The 17510-nt window shown below is 43.2% G+C and overlaps 1 protein-coding gene across 2 annotated transcripts in view; it reads right to left on the bottom strand.

Annotated features, from left to right (window-relative positions):
• ARID4A (AT-rich interaction domain 4A) overlaps positions 1 to 7877 on the bottom strand; it is a 50413-nt gene extending 42536 nt beyond the window's left edge. For both annotated transcript variants that reach the window (XM_061997600.1, XM_061997601.1), the window contains exons 1-5: positions 7632 to 7877; positions 6718 to 6787; positions 5355 to 5465; positions 2962 to 3027; positions 1936 to 2026 (exon numbers count right to left, since the gene is read on the bottom strand). In XM_061997600.1, coding sequence (XP_061853584.1) covers positions 1936 to 2026; positions 2962 to 3027; positions 5355 to 5465; positions 6718 to 6723 — 274 coding nt within the window. In that variant the 5' untranslated portion in view covers positions 6724 to 6787; positions 7632 to 7877. The remainder of the gene's footprint in view (positions 1 to 1935; positions 2027 to 2961; positions 3028 to 5354; positions 5466 to 6717; positions 6788 to 7631) is intronic.
• Between the last annotated feature and the right edge of the window lie 9633 nt (positions 7878 to 17510).

The following is a 17510-nucleotide window of genomic DNA, read 5'->3' as shown; positions in this document are numbered from 1 at the left end:
ACACTGTTAAATCTAAACAACAGTCCACTAATGCAGGGCGGAGGATGTATTCACTGTTCAAATTAAGTGCTCCTCAAGTAAACATTTTTGGCAGGATTGTACTGCTCAAAAGAGAAAAAAATATTTGCAAAAAAACAGTCACAACTCACCCCCAAAACAGAGTATTCGGAGTTCACATGTCAAATGCAAGTAGACAAGTATATTTTTTTTAAAAAAAGGCTTTACACTATTAACTGATAACCACTGAAGAAGGAATATGTAGGGTTTGTTTACTGATAAAAATCTTCTGGCCCAAATTGAAACAGTTAAAAAGTTAAAAATGCCACTTCAAAACTAAAGTAAGTGAAGTTTTAAAAAGGAAATGCTAATTGAAAAAAACACAAACTTATTAATGCAAGACTGTGTTTCTTATCTCTTCTGTATCAAAATCAGGAACCTCTAAGTCAATATAAAGCAAAGATGAAGGTCTGGTGCTCGTTGCACATGTCACGTCATAGTGCTAAAGTATGCAGATGTCCTCCCTAACAATCCTGCCTTTCCTCCCTGACCTGACAGACACTACAATTTTACTGCAATGTTATAACCCCGAAGAAAAAGTCCACAGAGCGGTGAGCTTCATCAACTGGTCAGTCAACTGGCTGATAAGTTAAAGAACTTGATTTTTAACATAAAGTGATAAACACTTCCAAGTTATCTCACCAAAGATGATGTAACCATCCACTGCGATGCAAATATTGGATTATTGAAAATATCTTTATATCTTAAAAAAGGGATTAATGGATCAAAATAGTTGACACTTCATGTGACAGAAGACTCTTCAAGAGAGCATGGAAGAACATAAAGCTGCATACATTGAGCATGTAAGACCGCTAGTGAGACACATAGAGTTTAAATTTACAAGCACTAATCTGAAAGCAATGCTGAAGAGTAGCATGTACAAGATAATTAAGAGAAGCACGTTCCCACCATGCCATGGTTAGTGAATATAATGCTCCATTGCCATAAGAAAGTTGTGCAAAAAAAGAACAGGTGCTTTGCAAAGCTCTGATTTAAATACTGTGGGGGTTTATTTGCTTATATAGCGTTACTTGAACGCTACTTGGTTTTGTCATTCTACTGTTAAAGCTCTGTCAGAAAAATCCAGAGATTGCAATGAACAACTCCAATCACTCAAAATACAGAAATTTATCGTGCGATGAATTCTGGCTCAACATTGAAACTGCACTGACCCTGCCTTTTGAAGTTTCCCTTCCAGTAACTGCACATGAGCCTACAGTATGCAAAGTCTGCTATTTCACTTCAGATATAACCAATATTTGAAGATGACTTTAAAGTAAATAGGTTTTCAAATTATAAATCACCACTCTGTGTTTTCTTTCTGAAGTGTGATGTGTCAATTCTTTTCTTAAAAAAAAAACAAAAAACAACACGTAGATCCTGTCTTCTCTTGATTCATACAAAACACGATTCTCTACACAAAAGAGGAATGGCTTCAGAACGCAGAGTGGTACTGCCAATGTTTATCTTGTGTCCAAGACTGCATACAGTGAAAGAAGGTTTGCATTTCAGCCATTCATTACATGTCACACGTTTTCAGCTAGAAGTGCAATTACAAGGTTTATGTCTTAAAATCTGCAAAAATGACTCTAAATCCCAGTAAGTGAATTCGACATCAGTATACATACACTGTGCCAAGCAAAATTCAGTTTTCAGCCCTGCAATTACCTGTGCAACAGTCTCCCTGAACATCAAATAATTATTACGCTATTCTACATGGAAAAGGAAATAAGATCTGGAAGACTTAAAAAAAAGTCCCCTCCAAAAATCTATCTCAGATCTTACAATATAAGATATAATTACTTCAGTTATTACCTATAATTAGAAATATATTGTTCGAAGACTATAGACTGTAAATGAAAGCATGTGGCTACTCACCTACAGTATACCAACTAGCGTCTGTCAGCTTGCTGATAACAGCTTCTTGAAAAGATCCATCGGGCATTTTGGTTTCAACCAAGGCACCAACCTACAAAAAGGAGTATCCCAAGCTTAGATGTAATCCCAGACTCATATAATGGGGAAAAACACTCATAGACATTAAACTGTCCAGGAAGCTAGATATTTCTTTTTAAAGATTCATTTTAGCTAACGATTACTTTGTAAAATTTACTTAGCTGGTAAGGACAAAGATCCTTATGTATGAAGTTGGAATTACAAGTAGGCAGTAAAGCAGTAAGAAACTAAGAACATCTAATTTCAGCACAACTTACATCATCATGAGAAAGAAAAGAGAATATAAGAAATAATACAAATATTCAAACTGATTATTACTTTATTAATGATACGTATTCAGTTTCTACTAATCCTTAATTTTTAAACACTGTTATACTGTCAGATCAGAATTTCAGTAGCATCCTGTTAACATGCATTGATGTTCTTGCAGTAGTTACAGGGAAGAGAAACAAAAAAGATCATCTCCTCTGAAAAGCTCTGTTTTGAGGTCAGTGTTTTGTAATGCATCTACGCATTTTGTCAGACAACAGTTACATATCATAAAAATCCACATATTTTTCTATAAAATACATCAACTATTTTAAGATGTAGTCAGAGCAATCGTATTTACTATTGTCTAACAGGCTTTAACTTCACCTCACAAGCAAGTTCTAATGTGCTTGTAAGACATTTCAAAGTTGCATTACTTGCAAGAAGTTTTGTGTCTTAACATGAGAAAATCCTTGTGCACGCAAAACCATTTGTTTATGAAGTATAATACATGGAGAAGCGCCAACAGCCCCTAACATCTGCAAGATTTACACTAATTGCTCAGAATCAGTCTCATCTAAAGCAATGAGCCTCTTCCTGTTGATTTAAACAGGTACTCACATAAAAAATATCGAAACTTAAAATTTCACAGATAATTTTGTGATTACAGAAAAAAAGAAAGGCCTGCAATACACATACTCTTAGAGGACCCTTCACTTGGTCATCTTGCACTAACTGAGTTGAGTTGTCTCCCTTCAGGACCACCTGAAAGAGAGAAATTTTTAAGTAAGTATCTTGTTTCTTAATAGCATATAAAAAGTATATGAAATTGTAATCACCATTTGGAGAATCAAATAGACTCAAACATTACTGAACACAAAACATCTGGCATGGACAGTTACTGACGGGAAGCTCCAAGTATCACACTTAATAATTAATCTGAGACATCATAATTAAAGAACAGTGAAAATCAAACATCAACAGTTCCAAGGCAAAGAGAATATGTTTTTATGTGAGTTTGGATATTGATGCAATCCAGATCAGAAGATTAAGTAGGGCTTTTTTTTATCTCTCTACTTCAACTGTAGCACTTGGCTGACACGACATGGAGTACTAAACTACAACCAAAGTTAAAAGCTCCTTTTATTAAATATGTATCAAAAAAAAAAATCAGTGAACAGGCTGCAATACCATCATTTCTGCTACCTTGAATGAGAGAAAAGTTTTTGCAGTAAAAGCTGTGAATTATAACAAGTGCAACAAAATTAAGTATCAGTTACAATATCAGTAAACTACATCCTCTCCCTTTGAACTCCTGTGTTTGAGATGGTAACACGGAGGAGACTGAGTGTAAGCCCCTGAGTTTGCACAGACTCCATTTAGAACCATAAAAGAATATTTAGCTGTCAACCTTGTTAGATGTTTCACTTACGTTTCTTTATAGGAAAAACACCTTGGCCTTTTAACAATAATCCAAAATTCCTATTTCTTTTCAGGAAAAGTGATAGGAGCTCCTTTCCCATCTATGTCCAGTTTTCTAGATCCTCAATTATATCCCAACCATAGCCTACACTAGAGTTGTGCTGATAAATGCAACACTAGTTGAATGCAAAACAGCACTGGTACTAACACACATTCAGCTTAACCATGAACTTTTTATTTAGAATTATGTAGCAGTGTTGAGATGAAAACAGGTTGTCCTGCTACTCAGGAAAAGATTACTGGACTTTTTGGACTCCTTGCACTCTTGGCAAGCATGCCGGGGTGTGTCTACACGCTCTTAATTACATTATCAGGCTTATCTTGTTAAAACTTCAATTGTTAGAATGAAGATACAGCAACAGCAATTTCCACCAAGTCACAGTAGCCTTCCAAACCTTAGCATGGAGGATAAAGCATATGATTGTAACCAGAAAAATCACACCTATCATCAAAGACAGATACAAAATCAAGGATGTCAGACCAGCATGCTGCTTCCTACTAGGCTTCTTCAAAATCTATGTTAATGAGATGACAAATTTCCCTAAGCACTCATTAAGAATAGGAGAAAAGATTTCACTACCTGAATTGGTGGTTTGAGTTTGGTTTTTTTTTTCCTATTCATGAAAAGCACTCTCATAAAGTGACATGATCTACATGTGCAACTCAAGAGGCTGACAGCTTGTTCTACTTATTCCAAGCATTAAAGTACATGAAAACTTAGATGTGTGGTTATAAAAAGCAGCTTTCATCTCTAATTGTAAGGGGTTTTTGGGTCACCAATGCCTGATTTACATATGCTGGACTGTAAACAATCAAGTAGGAAGTGGGAAAACTGAGAAAACAAAGCAGAAGAAAAACTTCTATATTTACTTTGAATTCTTAACTTTTGTTTGGGTTTTTTTTTTCCACAACAATACCGCAACACCAAAAGAGTTACTTTCTTTTTTGGTTGTTTTGGCATAAGACCTGTAAATATCAATGAATATTGTGTGCCAGAACTATGCGTGTGTAAAAGCCCTGACACACCCAGGGCACACTGTTTTAGAAGCAGAAGGCAAGACTCTCAAAACTTAACAAATATGATCTTGGACATTTCTAAAACTTGGTCTAAGAAACTAATTACTGCCATTTTTTTGCTGTTATGTTGATATATTTGTCATTGCTTCTTAAGTTCCAAAAAAACTAACCATGTCAGCTGGAATGAAATGGAACTTTTGCTTCTGAAGAGGTTGCTCTTATTCCTCATTACTCATGTAAAACCATAATCCTCTATTCGTGACATCAAAATTGACTGCTGTGTAAATGATGCAGTCACAGACAGAAGACAGTTGTGATTAGGAAAGAAGGAGCAAGAATAAGTGACTTGAAAGCTCATTCTTATTCCATCACACTCCTAAAATAATAAAGACACTGCCAGTACCTTAAACAAACAAACAAACAAAAACCCACCCCCAACCCAATACCAAAATATGAAAAGCAACATTCAAGTATTACTTAAAATTCACCCAGTGAGGTGACGAACATTTCCTAACCTTCAGGGCTAGGACTTTCTCTGGCAGTCCTTTTGACACTAAACTTTAATATAGTCAGCAGTAATCACAGCACACTACCTTGACTTTCACGAGCCTTTTCACCGTCTTAATCTTTGCCTCACAGAAGGCACCGCGGTACTTGGCACTGACATCAGTTCCCACTGTAAGGTAGGCAGGCTCATCTGCTGCCTATTAAGGAACAACAACAAAGTTTAGTCCATCTAATTTATTTTTACAGGTACATCATTACATATTTCATTTTACATCTAATCTTTTAGACCTGTTGACTTTAAAATGATAGACCATGCACTTGGAATTGCAAACACACTGTTCTTTATAAGGAAAAAAAAACCCAACCGACACAAACCACACAAGTTACAGGAAGTTTTGTTTTCCCAGTGATGTTGACACCCCCTCTAGCCAATGTGGGCACCCTAATTATTCTCCCATAAGTATCTTTGAGGGTATTGAACTGATATTTGGAATATCTCCACATAAAAAGGTTAAGAATGCCTAACAGTGTGTATTAATTCAAGCCACTCCTATACAGCATACAAACAGAAAATGATTTCAAGTGCAAAAGGCAGTATAGAAGTTGTCATTTTTCTGCTACAAGCAATCCAATGACATAGAGTATTTAAAAGACTGGAGAACTGCTATCATTCCAATACTTACCACTAAACCTATAACATTCTATGTATAGTCTGGGATTTTCTTCCTGGTGACTACCAGGAGACCTCTAGAGAAATTTGTTTCAATCTTCAAAGCGGCTGTTAAAAAGTATTTTTCTTTCCTGAAATGCCTTTATCAAACCTTAATTGCTTATGGATTTTAAGATAATTACTTCACATTGTGTGTTCCTTAGTCTTGACTTAATTACTCAACATTTCACTTTATGGTGTTTGTAGTAACTGATAAATAAGCACAATATTACCCTGCTGAAAACGTCCATCAAGACAGGAAATCAGGACAGAAGGCAAAATAACTGGTTTTGTGTTGGTTTTGTTTGTTTTTTTTAAAAATATTTTTACTATTTCTTCAACACTGAAGTAAAAAAAAAAAAGTTTTTCTCTCTTTTGTAAGTTACACTACAATTGCTAAGCCTTTGTACTGAAAAAGCACAACAGCAAGAAGTAAGGTGGCATAAAAGCTGTGGTTTTACAAACTTGCAATAGCAGCTCCTGATAGAGGAAGCATTTAAAGACGAGAGCCCAAAGGACATCAACTCAAAGATGTCGTGAATTTTCAGGTTACTACTGCAAGATGAGAAGAGCTTAGCTCACCCACACCTCAGCTGGAGAACAGAAATAGGATTTACAGCGTGCACCGAAACCCCAGCCAGCGTTACCCGACTGTTGCTCAGCCGAGACGAGCGATTAAAAATGAAATCGCCAGAGCAGCTAGCGCATGAGAGCCGTCCCCTACTCCGCAGTTCGCCTACCTTCATCTTCAGAGGTTACGTGAGGGATTCCAGCTCAAAAGACTTCTCCCCGCGAGCACACGGGAAAACACTGCAAAACAAGCGGGGGGCGGGGGGGTGAGCGGGGAAGGCTGCAGGCTCACCCCTGCGAGCGCGGGTCTCCCCGGGAGGCGGCGGCCGGGCTGCGAGGGGAGCCCAGCGCGGGCGGGCGGGAGCCGCCGCCCGTCCCAGCCCCGCCGGGCCGCGGAGGGAGCGGGGCCGCAGCCGCCGCCTGCCGCTTCCCGCCCGGCGGCCCCTCGGTGTGTCACGTCGCCATTGCTCCCGCTCCCCGCCTCAGGGCGGAGGAGCCGGGGCGCGCGTTCAGGTTTACAAACCCGCTGCCTTACACGAACGGCTCCTTGCCGGGGGTGGCGGCCGGGCCCCGCCGTCGCCACCTTCCCCGCCCCTCCCCGGCCCTCACAACTTTCTGCGGCCCGCGGAGGGACGCGCCGCCGAGCCCCTCCTCCCCGCCCCCCTTACCCGCCGGCCGGCCGGCCCGGCAGACTTCTCGCTCCCGCCCCCCGACCGCCTGCCCGGGCAGCCGTCGCGACTCCGCAGCACGGGGCTCGCGGGAGAGCGCGGCGGGGGCGGGCCGGCGCCGCGCGGCTGAGGGGGCTGAGGATGGCAGGCGGCGCGGGCGGGCGCTCTCCGCCGCCAAGCCCTAGGGCAGCCCCGGGGACGGCGGCGGGGGGAGGGGGGGCAGGAGGCTTGGAGGAGACACGGGTCGGAGTTCGCCGGGGAAGGGAGCCCCCGTTCCCTCGCGGGGCGGAAGGGCGCGCTGGGGCGCGGAGGGGTGCAGGGAAAGGGGAGCAGCCGGCGCCGCTCCGCGCCCCCTCCCCCAGGACGGCGGCGGAGTTGCGGCTGCCGAAGCACCCGCGGCTCTCACCGCCTCCTACCTGGAAACTCGGAGCGAAGTGGGCAGCTCCGCTCCGCGCCGCACTGCCCGGTCCGGCCCGGCCCCGCCGCGCTCCCGGCGCCGCGGCCCCCTCCGAGACGACGACAGCCCCGCGAGCGGCGGCGGCTGAGCGCGGCCCCGCTCCGCCCCCTCCAGCCCGGACTCGCACCGAGTCACCAGCGCCGAGCCCAATAACAAGCTGTTGAGCAGAATCTGTCCTGCTTCAACTCCCATTGGCCCCCTCGTGACGCCCCGGGGGCCCTACCCCGCCCGGATTGGGCGCCGCGGACAGCACCCCCATTGGTCACAGGGCGGCCGGACAAAGAGCATTGGCCGCCCGTCGACGCAGGTAGAGCCACGGAGACTTTTGATTGGCTCTCCTTCGGAGCAGCGGTCGATTGGCGGAGATTGAAGTGAAGTCAGAGTGCCCACGCGGATGATTGGTGGAGGCTGGACCCGGATGTAGCCTCGAGCGCGGCGATTGGCCAAAACCCGCGGACAGGAAGAGGAGCGGCGCGAGGTGATTGGTGCGGGCCGTATCTTGGCGCCGGGGCGGGGCGGGGCCGAGGGGGAGCGCGGGGGGTGGGGCCGGCGTCCTGCGGCGGCGGCGGCGCGGGGAGCGCAGCGCGCGTGCGCGGCGGCCGCCTCCCGTCCCGCCGCCATTTTGTGCGCGGCTCTTTCCCATTTTAGGCCGCGGGAGGACGGCAGCGGGGGTGGCTGGCGCCTCCTTCCTGCCGGGGCAGCTGCGGGAAGCCGCTTCCCGCGCTCAGGAGAGGCTGCGCCTCGCCTCGTCCGCCGCGATGGACAGCGGCCGCATCCCCCTCCGTTCCCGCTCGGCGGCGGTGGCGCAGGAGGGGGCCCGGCCGGACCCGGAAGTGCAGCGGCGGCCGTGGAGGGAGCGGCGGCGCCTCTGGCGGCGCGCGGCGGGAGCGCCGTGTGGGCGGGCGCGAGCGGAGCCGCCGGTGTGCCGCCAGCGCTCCCGCGGGGCCCGCCGGAGTCGAGCGGCGGCGCTGAGGCCGCGGTCGCTTCCGAGAGCCCCAGCAGAGACACCGCCGGGGCTGCAGGTAGGGGCTGTCGGCTCCGCCCGGGCTGCTCTCCCGTCAGGCTGGTCCTGCCGGCGGGACGCGCGTGGCTGCGTTTCCCTCGAAAGAAGGCGTTGCTCCGGCGCCATTAATCGTCTCCTGCTGCCCTGGGAGGGGGACGTGACCGTCTCTTGCAGCCCGGTCGCTTCTGCACGTGGTGTTGGCGATGATGATGGCTTCTGGCCTCCTGCCAGGCGGCTGAGGTCGGTTCTTCACAGGAAGACGCAGCAAGGGCAGGAGGAGACTCGTGTTGACAATGCTGTGCACTGTCTGGGGCGTGTGCTTGGGATTGTAGTCATGTCCGGCCCCTCTATACCGGTGGGGGATGCTCTTTGACGGTGCAGCCTGGCAAGGTGGGATGTCCTCACCTGTCACAGCTCCTCTAAGAGAAGGAGGTCACTTGGTCTTGGTCACTAGGAAATAGGAGTTACTAACTGAAGCCTATACTAAAATGGTGTTTTTAACGTTACTTTCACATTTTGTCTTACATAAAATGTGCTCCACTGTCAACTGTAATGCAGATGGCGTTGCTTTTTCACAAAGTAATGAGTGTCTGTTTGACAGTGCTTGATTTTAACTACAAGACATATCTTAGCTTTATGTAAAGCACCGGTTGAGGAATTTGTTGTTGCAGCTAGGAAACTCACTGTGCTAATTACTTTAGGTAATTATTTTTATGTAAATCCTGCTTGGAAAGTGTGTTTTCTGTTCTTTTTTTTAAGTTAAGTCTGTTACTTTGGCAAGCAGCAAGCAAAGAGATGGCTCTCTAGGAAGTTTAGTGTGCAGTGGTGTATAATATAGGTGAGCTCTGAAGGTGTAGTAGAGCTTAATGCACTCAAGGTATGTTCAGAATTGACTACAGGAGATGCCTAGCATGGATGAAGCTCTAGAGTTCTGGTTTTCGAGGATCTTGAGACGTATAAAGGTTTGAGGCATTTAGGGCTGAAGAAACTTTGATTCTGTGCTGTAGTTCGAGTTTATACGGTGGATAAACTGAAGAGCAAATTATTGCTTAGAGGATATTAAATCTAACCCAAACTTTAACAACACTTCACAAATTCCCCTTGAATGTGAACTTCTGCTATCTCTGTGGAATGTACTGGCCAAATCATGGCTCAGATTGTGAGCTTTATTTGAGGCATGATTTGTATTGCTGTACTAAGTCTAGTACTGTTCAATAAATAAGTTTGTGATAAAACTAATCAGTCTTGTTTCTGATTTCTAGCAGAAAAATCCTGTTCACTTGGATGTATCTGTTAGAGCTGATGTGCTTAGGAAGTTCGTGGCACATCACCTGTCCATCTATTGCGAGCAAAAGGAGTCTCTGTAGCCAGCAAGCAGGAGAGGCGACTTGTTCTTTTATGGTATTTAAAGCACTTAATGCCCAGATAGGCAGCTCAATGAAGAGCATGAACATTCTCACGCAGCTTGGGGATGATGTCTGGTGTAATGCAATGAAAAAGCCATGCTTTTGGCAAGCCAGATAGAAAGATCTAACTTTGGTTTAAAGTACCTTTGCATTGGAATATGAACTTCAGGGCTCAAAGTTTCAATACCGCGGCATTAAATTTTACACCTTAAAAGGATGTCAGCGTTAAGTGGCCCTGAGACGTCAAGACAACTTGGCTCTACCGGATCCTTGCAACTGTGTCCTGTCCCCCAGTGCGATCCCTTTCAGGAAAATAGTTGAAATGAGTGGAAGAAATGAGCAGCAGACTTTTCTGTTGTGAGCTACTTTGTCATGAGCCATGCTGTTAATTTTACAAAGTTAACACTGGAGAAGCAGACAATCGTAGTAAGTCCTTCTAGTATCTGATCTCTGTTAGGGTAGAAAACTCATCATGTTGTTCAGAGCAGCAGTATTGTGTTATGTGTACTTTGTTAGTGCCAAAGATCTTGTAGATGCAGTACAGGAAACTGACCTGGCTTTATGCATCTTGATCTTAGCTTGTGCAAATAAGCACAAGGCTTCTTGAGTTAAAAATGGTGACTACAGAAGCATTGAGGCACCCTAAACGTGACACTGGTTTTTGGTCACAGGTAATTCTAGAGCTTAGGTGATGGCTGTAAGTAAATGAGGAAAAAAAACCCGTACTTTAAACATCTTTGATGTGTTAGTTGCAGAATATACAGACATTTTGCCCAAAGTCTTTCATATATGTGGTGAAAAGACACGGGAATGTCTGTTTCTTACAGTGTCCTGTATAAGAATAGCAGAATAAGCAGCAGCCAAATACAAGTTGAATGTGTCATGTGGCATCCATGAAAGAGAGACAAAATAAAGAGAAGAGAGATTTCTGAGATAAGATGTTTTAATTCTCTTCAGTAGTCTTGCTACGGACATGTTGCTCTTGACATACTTCATTTACCTGTAGATAAAAAAACCTCAGACTATACATACAATCACAGCCAAAATATTCTAGGTCGATTCTCGTTCTAACACTGAGCATCTTTGTATGTAATGACATGTGCTGCTACTCTATGTAGACATTCAGAAGACCTTTATCTACTTTTATAATTGTCTCAAGCCTTTAGTTCTCCTTATTAAAAGTGTTCTTCCCCGTGGTGTTTCTCTTCTCTAAGTAAATAGGTGACATTTTTCCAGTGATGGTTGAGCAAGATGTGCCCTGTGGTTCAGAACTTCTGTCTGTGGAACTGCTGTTTCTGTACACATAAAGGTCAGGTGCACACTTCTCACAGAACTTTGTTATCTAAGTGCAAGCTGCTCAGGGAAGAGTATGGTAAGAAGTTGTGAAGGACTTAGTGTGCAGGTATAAAGGAAAGAAACCTCAAGGAATATGAAGTTGACAACAGGAAGATTCAGTCAGTAATACCTGGATTATAAAAATAAAAGGGCAAACCTTCTTTCCTAGTTATGGAGAAAATTGTGCTTTACTGTTAACTGTCAGCAGTAAGTTCCTTCATATTTATTGTTGTGTGTGAGAGAGAGGAAAAAAAAGAGGAAAAAAAACCCAAATCCCACAAAAACCCCAAACAACCTGATAATGCTAAATGCTTATCAGCAGTTTTCCCAGCTCTGGCCCATTCCTGTCCCCATGTTCAGAAAAAAGGGCTGTTTAGTTGCTCGAATGTAACTCTGCATTATGTGTGCTGTTTCTCATCCTTTCTTTGTGAGTGTTGCTGCTATGGAAGTCCCAAACTTTAGAAACCCTTATAAAGCCAGAATTAGTGCTTTGTAGCCCCTGCAGGTTAGTGATGGTTTATTGAGTCCACTACAGGTACGTATGCTTGGCAGCAGCTTGTATCTTTTCTGGATATGAATAATCATGAAGATATTTAGAACAGAGTACTCTTATAAATATTTGTGTGAGAAAAATCTCAGAACTGTGTTTTCTGTCATCTCTGCATCTAACAATGGTACTCACTTTGGAGATGCTTTTTCCAGTAACAGTAGTAAAGTGATGTGATGTGCTCAGCTTGTCAGTGTAGTCACTCTTGGGAGCGGCTTGAGGCATCCCCAGGGACTAGTCCCGTTTTTGCTGAATAAACTACGTCCAGATGTTGTTGTGATTTGTGGCTGCAGATCTTAACTACAATCCCATGTTACAAAATGTGTGCAGAAATCAGTGGTGCATTAACTGATGTGTGTTAGCACATTATTTAGTGGTTGAACTTGATCTTAAAGGCCTTTTTTCAGCTCTGAGGATTCTGTGGTTCCATGATCAGCAGTGTAGCACCCAAAGAAAAGCTTTTAGCTCTTGACTGATGGAACTGCTGCTTTCACTTGAGTCTGTTAGCTGCTTTGGCATATATCATGCAGTCTTTTAATTCCAAACATGAACTGTTCCTCTTTTTTTTTTTTTCAGACTGATTTGGTAATCTTGGGTTTGGACAAAATAAGAGCTGTGTTGCAAGAGACTATTTTTATTCTTTCTGGTATGTAATTTTCTATGATGATAGCTAACATATTTGTATCAAATGTTAATGTGAGCCAATTTAGCAACTATGGAAGAAGGGGACCCGTTGCCAGGGTTTACTGGGTTCTAAAGCCAGTTTTTGCATCTTTTGTCATGTGCCATTAAATTATCTGCATATATAGATATTTCTCTTCTGTTGCCTAGCAAAGGGGTGCAAGACATAATTGGATTACAAATCCACCTAATTTCTTATGTCATTTCTAAAGACTGTAAGTTCCCATTTGTGACACTAGTGAGGCTGTTACAGCTACGGTGTGCAACCTCACAGAACAAAAGTGAACAGCACTACAGGGGAAGGTGGAGATGTCTAGAGCAGCTTTCCTTTAGATGTGGCAGAGGACTTGGTCATTATCTGCAGTCAAGTGGTCAGTCTGTCTTTCAGAATTGGAAGTAGATGCTTTAAGTCAAATGGGAATTTATTTACTGCCCGGGGCAGTAGTGTGACCTCGCTCGACTGCTGAAGGAGAAGATCCTCACAAGTGTTTCAAAACAACAGTTTGTCTCTGAGTGCCAGCAGTAAAGGTGAAGGATTAGATCTGCCTGTTGTAATCAAACCTCCTGTTTCAGGCTTTATGGATAACTTTTTTTGTGACAGGCCCAAGACACTAGTTCATATGAGAACTGTGTCCTATGCCTGTACACATGGGCTGTGTCACTGCATCAGCCATTCCAGTACTGTCAACTTCTCACTTTGAAAACTCTGTACTTAATGGGCTTCCAAATCCTCTCTACAGGAGGCAGCTTTTTTTTTTTTCCTGGCTGCTGAGCTGTAGACATTGTTACTTGTGTAAACATTTTAGCTGTGGAAGTTTAGATTTTTCAAGGCAAGAAGAGAGACTTTTTTTCTACAGGACTTGGGGAGTGATTGTCTGTGTAAACCTAGGCAGTTACCACTCTACAGAGCAAATATGGTTCCTGAAATAAACTGCAGTTGAAAACATTTAAACTTGCATCTGAATCTCTAAATAATTCACATTGTTCCTAACAGAGTGAAATCTTGTTTATAAATACTACTGTTTGAGTAACCTCCCATCTAAATCACACAGACAGGGTAAAACCTGAACGCAAACCCGTGTGGTTTGGGAATGGCTTGCACACGTTTCATTGCTGGGAAAACTAATGGGAGAAAAAGTATATAAACTTTTTGACACTGAAATGAAGTTGCATGTTGTATTTGAAGAACCTTACAACAATCTTCTGAATAAGTTAAGCTTCTGGAATAAAAGGTATCTCTCCTAAAACATTTAACTTCTGATGTCTACTTTAGAGCAATGGTGTGGCCACTTTGTCAGCCTTTTGTGATACCAGACTGAGAGCAAATTTCTAGGGAGTAGGTACTCTGAGTGCTCTCCCTATGTAAGATGTCGATTGCCATTGACTGGGGGGAGTGGGGGGGGGGGGGGCGTGGAGACAGGCTGCTGTTCTGCCTTGCCAAAGAGAAGTAACTACGGTGGGATTAATAACTGTGTTAGATTCAGGGCTGCCTTTTTTCAGAGGAAGTTTTGGGTGATCTGTAATGCTTAATCTGAAGTAAAGAGTCTTCCTTGTTTATGCTGCCTGTTGCTAGTCCACATCTTCGAAGGTGCTTTTTTTCCTCCCTGCTCCTTTTTAAGACTTCTTGCTGCAGAAGCAGCCATGTTAACAGCTTTATTTTCTCCTTGTACTTTTCAAGAGCTGTGTTCTCACGTACACAAGCTTTTTCAGACACACGACTCCCTCAGTTTGGATTTTCATTGAAATCTTTCCATAGAGGGGGAAAGATAGGGTTCAGATACTGACAGTGAGTCTTTGGCCGTGATCCACCTGCCATTGTAGTTGCCACTCTCAAGCTTGTCAGCATGGATAAGCTGTTAATTAAAACAGCAGATTGTTACAGGAGCCGGTTGTAGAGCAACATGATCCAAGTGGCTGGGGACTAGATGCATGGCCTTTCCTTGTAACTAGTCTCCAGAAAGCAATGGGGAGGGCACTGCTAGTGTGGAGCCTAGCACAGAGCAGCCAGCACTGCTGCCAGGCACGGCTGCTCAGCAGAAGACAGCTTGAATGCAGTGGTTACATCACCTTTCTTTGAGGGCTTTATTTGTCCAAATTACTTTAATCACTTAGGGTTAACTTATTTTTCAGCCTCAGCTGACAAGACCTTGTGGTCAGGATTGATTCTTCTAAAAAAGTATCAGTGTCCTCAAATGTTTTGCATTTTAGCTGTAAACAGCTGCTGTTAGTGAGAATGTACAACTCAGCCACTCATAAATTTCTGATTTTTTTCCTACTTATCCGCCCTTTGAAAAAGGAACTTTTTATTAGTGTGTATTGTTTGGAGACTATTATTACAGGTAACTAACTTCCAGGTGGCCAGGGAGTTAGCTGACCAATCAACCCTGTGTAATGCACACATAACCCGTGAATTAATTGCCAGACCGTAGTGTTTGCAGGAGGTTTGTACTTTCAGAGATAGGCTTTCTCTTGCAGTGCTTCTGTGCCGTCTGTCACCCCATTAGTTTACACCAGTACAGCTGTAAAGAGAATGTTATGTGACATCCAGTACTCTGAAAGAACAAAATGCTTGTCTTTTCAGCAAATGTAATGATTCTGGATCAATGAAAGGTGTTTCATTAGTGTGGGAGTGAGCTGTTCAGGGACAGACTGGTGTGAGTGCAGAAACAAGCATTCGGCTGGGGGAAGTGGTTGCTTTTTAAACCGGTGGAAACACAGAAAGCCACGTTTTGATTCTGCCTCCTGAAACAGCATTTTGGATTTATTTCTATTTCTGATGTATAGAGAAAAGCATTTGGGAAAAGAAGCCTCAGGTGGTGCATTTTGTAGATTGTGGAAGCACTTAATTACAGCCAAAGTAGGGCTTTCTGTAGGCAACTGTTAAAGTCATCAGCACTTCTTTTGCTGCTCTTGACAACTGTTAACTTAATCTAATAGAATAGGTCTCTGTCCTTCCCCAAAATAATGAAATTTGCAGATTTCCTGCTTTACCAAATGCCCTGCAAACAAGATAAATTCCACTTCAAAATACTTGAGCATCACTTGGGTTTTGGGTTTTGTGTTTGTGTGTGTTAGGGATGTATTGGCTTCTGGGTGAATTTATTATAATTGAATCTATTATTCATCTGCTGAAATTGGAACCTTAACGAATGTGTCTTGGATACGCAGACACTACACATACCAAACAACATCTAACTATGCAGTAATAACCCACCCTGTGTTCTTTCTAAACTTGGCTTGTCTACCACGTCACCTAAAATGGTATTTTCAGTGAGTATTTCGTACCCCGTGTTTAGGGGAGACTTCAGGGGATTCGAGTTTTCCCTGTGTGTGATTATATGCAAGTGTTTGGACTATGAAGTACGCTGTGCTGCTGCCTGCGTTATTCTAGTCGTCTGTTTCTGGTTGGCACAGCAATTTGTGAGAACCATTTCTAAACAACTGTTTTGGAGTCCTTTAATAGCAATGTGCTGAAGATGAAAGAGCACTGTGTGCTGGTTGCTTAGTCCACCCGGAAATAGGAGACTTGGTTGGAGCTTGGTTGTAGATGTTTTCAAATACTAGAAAGTATTTTCTGGACAAACAATAAGGCCACGCTCTTACCTCTTCTACCACCTGTTTTCTGCTACTCTGTATGATTAGACCTTAATAAGTAGAAAGATTTTCTATGCTGGAAAGTTACAAGCAGTTGGTTTCTCAAAATAACTCTTGATTCTTAAGTAAATTAACGTCTTTACTGCATGTAACTTGAACTGGTGGGTGGAGGAAAAGCTAGTCCTTGTCTTGTAGGTATATGCAACTGAAGGAAGAAAATGAGGGGGAGAGGACAGTCTCTGTACTGTATTTTTGGTGCTGTTACAGTCTTAATATTGTCATGACAACTAATACTATTTTTCTCTTCAGAATCTTGAAACTATGCACTTTATTTTAAGGTCATGATGATCTTCCAGCTGATAAATGCATTAAGATGCATTGTTGAATTTGCTGGTTTGTGTTCCCTTCTATGGTTATGGTTTTATCTTAAGGAAGAGACTTGCAAAACAGCCCATGCCGTTATTCCAAATCTCCTTCCTTAAGGGTGACTTGGCTTCAATAAGCAGATAACACCCTGAGCATTATCACATCTGTGTGGAGCCAGTCACACTTTCAGCATCTGGGGCATTTTAACCTCAGGCCATTAAGCTATTTTTGGTGATGAGAAGGAAGCAACAAATGGCCTGATGCTTGGTGTTCTTCAGCTCTGCACAGGACAAGTTCTGTTTGAAATGTTCCCTTTCTGAGAGTAAGCACCAAATACAGATGAGTACTGTTTCTTTTGAAAATACCCTTGGGGATATCTGCAACATAGGAAATTTTACATAGAGGTTGCTTCTGTGAGCTCTTGCTCTACTATGAGTTTGTAACAGTTCAATGTTACCCTCATTTCAACAGCAGTACTACTCAGTTGTAATGAAGATAATATCCAAACCAGTAGTTATTACGGCCATGTAAAGGACAATGAAATTTGATTATATTGATTCAGTAGCCTAAACTTGATTTAACTACTTTTTGAGCTATACAAGCCCAGTTGCATATTCTGAAGTCTGTCCTGATTCGGTCAAGGAGATGTAAGTAAGTAAACTACATACTGGACCTTCTTTTTTCTAATTTGTCTTCCGCAGTTCACCATAGTCCCATTCTCTCTCTCCAAGGCTTCTGTATGTGTATTTACTGACTGAATTCTAACAGGGAATGTGACACATCCAGTCCTACGAAATATCAGTGATTCATCAGGTGCTGAGTAATAGTGGATGTAGAAGACTTAAAGGGAGAGGAAGCATCTTACTGTATGTCCTACTTGTGTGTCATTGTTGGATCTGTATTTCT

The sequence above is a fragment of the Colius striatus genome, chromosome 6 (genome assembly GCF_028858725.1).
Source record: "Colius striatus isolate bColStr4 chromosome 6, bColStr4.1.hap1, whole genome shotgun sequence".
NCBI lineage: Eukaryota > Metazoa > Chordata > Aves > Coliiformes > Coliidae > Colius > Colius striatus.
This window is presented reverse-complemented; position numbering and strand designations above follow the sequence as displayed.